The sequence below is a fragment of the Arabidopsis lyrata genome (assembly GCF_000004255.2).
Source record: "Arabidopsis lyrata subsp. lyrata unplaced genomic scaffold ARALYscaffold_1, whole genome shotgun sequence".
NCBI classification, from domain to species: domain Eukaryota; kingdom Viridiplantae; phylum Streptophyta; class Magnoliopsida; order Brassicales; family Brassicaceae; genus Arabidopsis; species Arabidopsis lyrata.
The window spans coordinates 120,242-126,912 of record NW_003302555.1 but is presented as its reverse complement, the minus strand read 5'-3'; the positions used below and the strand labels follow the sequence as shown (position 1 = coordinate 126,912).

The 6,671-nt window shown below is 40.0% G+C and overlaps 3 protein-coding genes across 3 annotated transcripts; 2 read left to right on the top strand and 1 right to left on the bottom strand.

Annotated features, from left to right (window-relative positions):
- Window positions 1–606: 606 nt before the first annotated feature.
- Window positions 607–2,534, top strand: LOC9325408 (pentatricopeptide repeat-containing protein At1g01970). Its single transcript, XM_002891988.2, has 2 exons — window positions 607–1,383; window positions 1,528–2,534. Exons 1-2 carry the CDS (start codon window positions 934–936, stop codon window positions 2,305–2,307), a joined length of 1,230 nt encoding a protein of 409 aa, XP_002892034.1. The 5' UTR covers window positions 607–933; the 3' UTR covers window positions 2,308–2,534.
- Window positions 2,535–2,585: 51 nt separating this feature from the next.
- On the bottom strand, window positions 2,586–4,503 carry LOC9325407 (berberine bridge enzyme-like 1). The gene has a single exon (XM_021013735.1). The coding sequence runs from the start codon at window positions 4,443–4,445 to the stop codon at window positions 2,820–2,822; it is 1,626 nt and encodes a 541-aa protein (XP_020869394.1). The 5' UTR covers window positions 4,446–4,503; the 3' UTR covers window positions 2,586–2,819.
- A 663-nt stretch (window positions 4,504–5,166) lies between these two features.
- Window positions 5,167–6,177, top strand: LOC110225261. Its single transcript, XM_021014551.1, has 3 exons — window positions 5,167–5,290; window positions 5,567–5,628; window positions 5,757–6,177. The coding sequence occupies exons 1-3, from the start codon at window positions 5,261–5,263 to the stop codon at window positions 5,977–5,979; spliced, it is 315 nt and encodes a 104-aa protein (XP_020870210.1). The 5' UTR covers window positions 5,167–5,260; the 3' UTR covers window positions 5,980–6,177.
- The last annotated feature ends 494 nt before the right edge of the window (window positions 6,178–6,671 follow it).

Sequence of the window (6,671 nt, the reverse complement as noted above, 5' to 3'; positions counted from 1 at the left end):
AAAATAGGTATTCGTGAAAAACGGAACAAATATCAAATACTATAATTCAAATTGGCAGATATCCGCTTCGCTCCGGAATATATATATATATATATATATATATATTACATATATAAATTATAATTTATTATTCTTGTAAGGGTTTTAGAATTTTTAATCTCCGAATTAATTGTTTTTAATAAATATATAGTATAGGAAAGAGAAATATATATATTTTTGGTAAAATATTACTATTTTTAATAAAATTTTACAATTTATGGATTAGATTTTTTTATTTAATTTTTTTGTTTAATTTTAAACAAATACTTAACGGATCGAATATCCGGCAAATAGTTTGGATTTTAACGGATATTCGAACAGCCGGATATTCGGTCACTAACGAAGCAAATACGAATCGGAAAACTTAGTATTCGGAAAAAACGAATCGAATAACAAATACCACCAAAAACCCGGATATCCGCTCCGTGCCCACCCCTAACTGCTAGTGTGCTCCATATACGTAGATTTTGCGGGATAATGGGCCAAAATTCTAACGGAGGCCCAACATTAATAAAGGCCCATAGTGAAGCAGCCATTTGTTTGTGGTCTCTAGTGTTGTTGTTGTTGTCTAATCCGGCAGACAGAACTCAGAAGTAGAGCAGAGCAGAGCAAAGAAAGCTAACAGAGAGTCATCTCTTCTTCTCCACCGCTCTAAATTCTAATCTATCCACCAGCTCTGTATATGAACTTTGCTTTGCTCATCTCTTTTATCTCCAGTTTCTCTGAGCTCTGCTTTTTGTAAGTAATCATCAGAGAAGCTCAATTCTGTACTTGTATGATCCTTAATTAGGCCTTTGAATATTCCTGACTTGTTTTCTAGAGATTCCGTTCATGTGAAATCATACGGCCGCCAAATTTAGGTTTTTTCTTTTAGTTCTGGTCTGGAGGTCTACAATGGGAATTTATAGCTGCAGCGCAGTGTTGAGCTTCGGCTTGAAATGTCCATTAGTTATTGCAAGGCATAGGCTTTACCATCGCATGTTTAGACGAATCCCATTACTTGTAGAATCCCGTCTAAATAGGCTCTGTAGTTGCAAATGTAGTGCCAGTTTGGCCATTGGCGAGGTTGTAGAGAAGGAAGATACAGAACAAATCCCTAGGTCTAATTGGGTTGACGTTGGTCTGGATCTGACAGAAGAACAGGATGAGGCAATCACTCGGATTCCTATTAAGATGTCAAAACGTTGTCAAGCCCTTATGCGGCAGATTATTTGCTTCTCCAGCGAAAAGGGAAGCTTTTGTGATTTGTTGGGTGCTTGGGTTAGGAGGATGAACCCCATTAGAGCTGACTGGCTTTCTATTCTTAAAGAGTTGAAGAATCTTGACTCTCCCTTTTATATCAAGGTACTTGCTTTCCTCCTTCCATGCTCGATTGATCTGAAGTGCCTTTTTGGTTTTGACAATTGTATCTAAATCATTCTAGTTTGCTATTCGAGTTTATCCATTCTAAGTTTAAATCATTCAATCTTGTTGCCTGCATCTCCTTAGGTGGCTGAATTTTCGCTGCTCGAAGATTCCTTTGAAGCGAATGCCCGTGATTATACCAAGATCATCCATTACTATGGGAAGCTAAACCAAGTGGAAGACGCTGAAAGAACTCTTCTTTCCATGAAAAATCGAGGCTTTCTCATTGATCAGGTGACCCTTACTGCAATAGTTCAGTTGTATAGCAAGGCAGGCTATCATAAATTGGCTGAAGAAACTTTCAACGAGATCAAATTGATTGGGGAGCCACTAGATAATCGATCATATGGTTCAATGATTATGGCCTACATTAGAGCTGGTGCCCCCGAGAAAGGAGAGGCTTTACTCCGAGAAATGGACTCCCAAGAGATATGTGCGGGAAGAGAGGTTTACAAGGCATTGTTGAGAGCTTACTCTATGGGTGGAGACGCGGAAGGAGCTAAGCGGGTCTTTGATGCCGTTCAAATTGCGGGGATTACTCCTGATGTAAAGCTATGTGGACTGCTCATAAACGCATACAGTGTCTCAGGTCAGAGTCAGAATGCGCGTTTGGCGTTTGAGAATATGAGAAAAGCGGGAATCAAAGCTACTGATAAGTGTGTGGCTCTTGTATTGGCTGCATATGAGAAGGAAGAAAAGCTAAACGAAGCATTAGGGTTCTTGGTTGAGCTTGAGAAAGACTCTATAATGGTAGGGAAAGAAGCTTCCGCTGTGTTGGCTCAGTGGTTTAAGAAGCTTGGTGTTGTTGAAGAAGTTGAATTACTTCTTAGGGAGTTTTCATCTAGCCAGTCTCAGCCCCTCTAAGATTGTGGGCTTCATCATCATGCTTGAAGCGCCTTGCTATTTCTATCATAGGAGGACCCTGCACCCTGCACTGCGTATTGTTTTGTCCGTCCACCAAAACAGCCACTGATTTTCTTATTTGCATTTTGTACGTATATATTACGCGTATATGTTCTGACTTTTGATGTATACACGTTCCATTGCCAAAAACAGTACTGATACGCTACTTAGGCCCAACTTCATTAAAACGAACCGAATCAAATTGCAATCGTAAGACTAGATTTATTCAAAAACTAATCTCAGAAAATTATGTGTTGTGTATAATCTTTTTATATATATATAGATGCCAGTTCTTGTATTTGTTGCAATTTGTGCAGTAAAATTTTCTGACTTGGATGGTCGTAACATGTATAAAAATACAAGCTGTATAAATTAGCTAGGAAATAAATGATCCCCAGGCAGCCTAGGATTTAAAACTATTTAGGTCTTTTGCCAAAGAAGAAAAAGGAAGAAAAATCTTCCTGCTACCAAACCTAACTCGAGGCTGGCTTGGTAGGCAAGGTAGGTATACTCTGTTCATCTCTGAAAAAGTTTTCTGGATCCACGGCTGTTTTGACTTTGACCAACCGATCAAAATTCTCTCCGAAATACTTTCTCCCGTAAACCTCAGCTTCTCTGTAACTTTTCGGGCCATGGCTGTTGATCCCGATATCAAGATCCCTGTAATTGAGATACGTGTGTCTTGGATTCTTGGTCACGAAAGGAGCCATGTAGCTGTAGAAGCTTCTCGTCCTTTCCATGAAACTGCTCTCCGCTTCAGTGCCCGGGTCTTTCCAGTTCATCGAATGCTGGACCTTGAAAAGCCTCTTCCTGTGTGGGAATGGAGTCGCCGTAGTAGCAACTTCGCTCATTTTCCCTCCATACGGATTGAACACTAGCCCTAGCTTCCCAGCCTCCATCAACTTCTTAAACAGGAAATCTAAACCGTCTTTGCTAATCTCTGTCTCCACGTAATCCGATTTTCTTTTCAAGAAAGACGCCGAATCCGGGTTTCGGTCCAGCAGGATCTCCGGTTTAATCTCCGTGGCGTTGTCGTTGTTGGCCCACCACATCACCGACTGTATCCACGTCATCTCCGTGCAATTCTCCGGCTTCAGACCAAGCTCCGGGAACTCTTTGGTCAGCAGAGACATGAGATCGCTCTGTTTTCCCAAGAACAGAGCAACCACCGACGCTCGAACAGTCTGAGTCGTGTTCCGGGTCACCGGCTGCAACATTAGCCTCATGAAGAGATCCGGGCTGGTCTTGGGAGCAACAAACTGCCATTTATGGACCATGTCAAGTGCGTTTTCCTCGAGGGTTTTCTCCACTCTGAAAACAGTCACCCTCGGAGGAACAGGCACGAGTTTGATTTTGAAAGATAAGATCACGCCGAAGCTCGCACCACCACCGCCTCCAATTGCCCAAAAGAAATCCTCTCCCATCGATTTACGATCGAGAATCCGTCCGTTCACGTCTACGATCTTGGCGTCCGTGACGTAATCAACGGAAAGCCCGTACTTTCTGATCATGTTGCCGTAGCCTCCGCCGCTAATGTGACCCCCGGCTCCGACGGTGGGACAAACTCCGGCGGGAAACCCGTGAGTGCCGTGAGTTTTGCTGTTGTGCCAAATGTTGTAATAAACCTCGCCGAGAGTAGCGCCGGCTCCAACCCAGGCAGAGCCTCCGTTGTCGGACATATCGACGGTGATGTTACGGAGATAGGACATGTCGAGGACGAAGAAAGGGCAGTTAGAGATGTAGGAAACGCCGTCGTAGTCATGGCCGCCGCTGCGAGTCTTGAGCTGGAAGTTGAGAGATTTGGTGCAGAGGACGGTGGCCTGGACGTGGCACTCAGAACGCGCCGCGATAACGAGCAGAGGTTTGGGAGACGTGGAAGTGTTGAAACGAGCGTTGCGGATGTAGGCGCGTAGGGTTGGGGTGAAGCTGGCACTGCTTTGAGGCAGAACGACGTCGCATAACTTCCCAGGAGGAGCGCCTGTGTGGTTGCTGAAACATTGGAGAAAGCTTTCGTAAGTAGATGCGTTGGGCGGAGCCGTGGCAAGAGAACAGGTAACAAGAGACGATAATATGAGAAAAACAAAACAAGAGAGCTTCATTTTTTTAACATGAAACTCTCTTGTTCCCTTCTTTTTTTTTTTTGTTTTATTTTCCCGTTGTGTTGAAACTCTCTTTAGTATTTATAGTAGTAGATCGATATATTCCTGAATTTCAGTAATAATTCCTATCCATAGTCATTCTTATTGATGGTTAAAGCGTGATGTACGGGGCTTCTTAAATCTCTTGCTTTGTGGTTCAGGGTCTTCATTCATATAATCATCCAAATTATCAATGTGATGTTATACCCAAATGCACTGGATGTCACCAAAGTATTCAGGAAAACACAGGGAACACTAATTCTAAATAGCAGATTAAATGTCAACAACGAAAGCCCAATGACCAAAACAATAAAATACATCGTTAGTTAAATGGAACTATCGTAGGCTTTAGCCTTATTTACCGAATCAACATGTCTTATACAATGGAATGGGCCATAGCATGCATAATGTATCAAAAAAAATTACGGAATTGTAATAAGTGGCAGTAATAGTTTTTCTATTTGCAAAGTAATTAACGAATTTAATTAATGTTCCTAAAAATCCTCTCTAATTAATTGAGCTATCATTTATGTAAGAAGGAAAATGACTAGTTTAATAGAGATATTAAGTAATTATATAACTTTTTGATTATTCTTGTCTCTCTGTCTCTTCTCCTAAACAAAAAATAAATTAATTATTGTTTATTAACAAATACATAGTACTTTGCTCAAAAAAACCCTAGCTAGTACAACTATTTTTGTTTATTTGTTATCAAATTCTCGAACGATTACAAGATTAAGGTTTAGGTCTTCACCGCCGTCACCTCTTCCGTCATTATGGCTGCCGCTGTCCCAAAACTCTTGCCGGTTTGTTGTCAAATTTTTTTGTTTTGTTTTGTGAATATGCGGAAAGGCAGAAGTTGAAGTCGGCCGGTTTTCTTCTTTTTGGGTTGAACGATGGTTTTTCTGTGGTAGATGTATTAAATTATTAAATAAACCAACATATATAGAGAGTTGACTGAATATTAGGGTTTAAGTATAGACGGAGGGGATTCAGTGAAGAAGGAAAAGATAGATTCATATATAGTTTGTATACTTGGCTTATTCGTATGTGAGATATTAGAATGGATGTTTGTTTTGTAGATGGAAGATACCCTCATAACAAGAAAAGACATGTGGAAACGCAGACTTGAATTTGTCATCAAGTGAGTGTCCTCTATTTAGCGCATCAGTTACTCCGATCCATCCCTTATTATATATATATATATATATATGCAGGTTAAGCAAGCACGCAATTCGTTTGAAATAATCTATATATGTCTCTTAATGGCAGGATGACCTCCGGAGTTGTCTACTCGATAATGATGCATTCTGTGATCATCACCGCATATGCGTTGCTGATTTTTCGAATTTTCTATATAAATGGGTTTGATCTCGACCAGCTTAACGATGTGAGTGCCCCCATCATGTTCTCTTACCTTCCGTGTGGCGTACTGGAAGTAGCTGCAATATTACTGAATATTACCTTCAGTAATATTCAAGGAAATCGATCGTGAAGTCAAGAACTCCATCACTGCAAGAAGACTCAAGAAGCGTTTCAGAACGCTTATGAGACATTGGTTGCACTGATTCTATATTTTCAAAAGCTATCTCTTTGCTTTCTTGTTTTATTTTTTTGCCAAGAAACCAACTCAAGGTTGAACTCCATGTAAAACCAAACATTTCATTTATATGATATTTGCCATTTAGCAAAAAAAAAAAAGGAGAAAAAAGGGGTCCGAGAAAAGGGAAAAAACCCTAAAAGCTTCTAAAAGACTAAACGATGAAGAATCAATGGCCACGGCCTAAATAAATCAGCGATGATCTATCGCCTAACGACACGACTCCTCCATCGATTCTACCTAAAAGTATCAATTCTAACGGATCTACACCTAGATTCTCTTTTGATTATTGTTAGAAGATTATGATTTACTATTGTTTCACTTTTATATAAACAAAAGGTTACTTATGACTAAAATATCTCTTCATGCGTTAATCCGTAGCACTGTGCATACACGAACCAGTTAAAAATTGCCCAAACAATCTGTCAATTATGTATACAGTTATTTTGATTCTGTAAAAAGATAATTAAAATAAAATCATACTAAACAGAAAAAAAAACAATTAAAATGAAAATAAACCCATGCTAGGTTCGGATGTATATTTCTCACCGTCTACATCATTCCACTAAATCCCGTCTTTCTTCTTT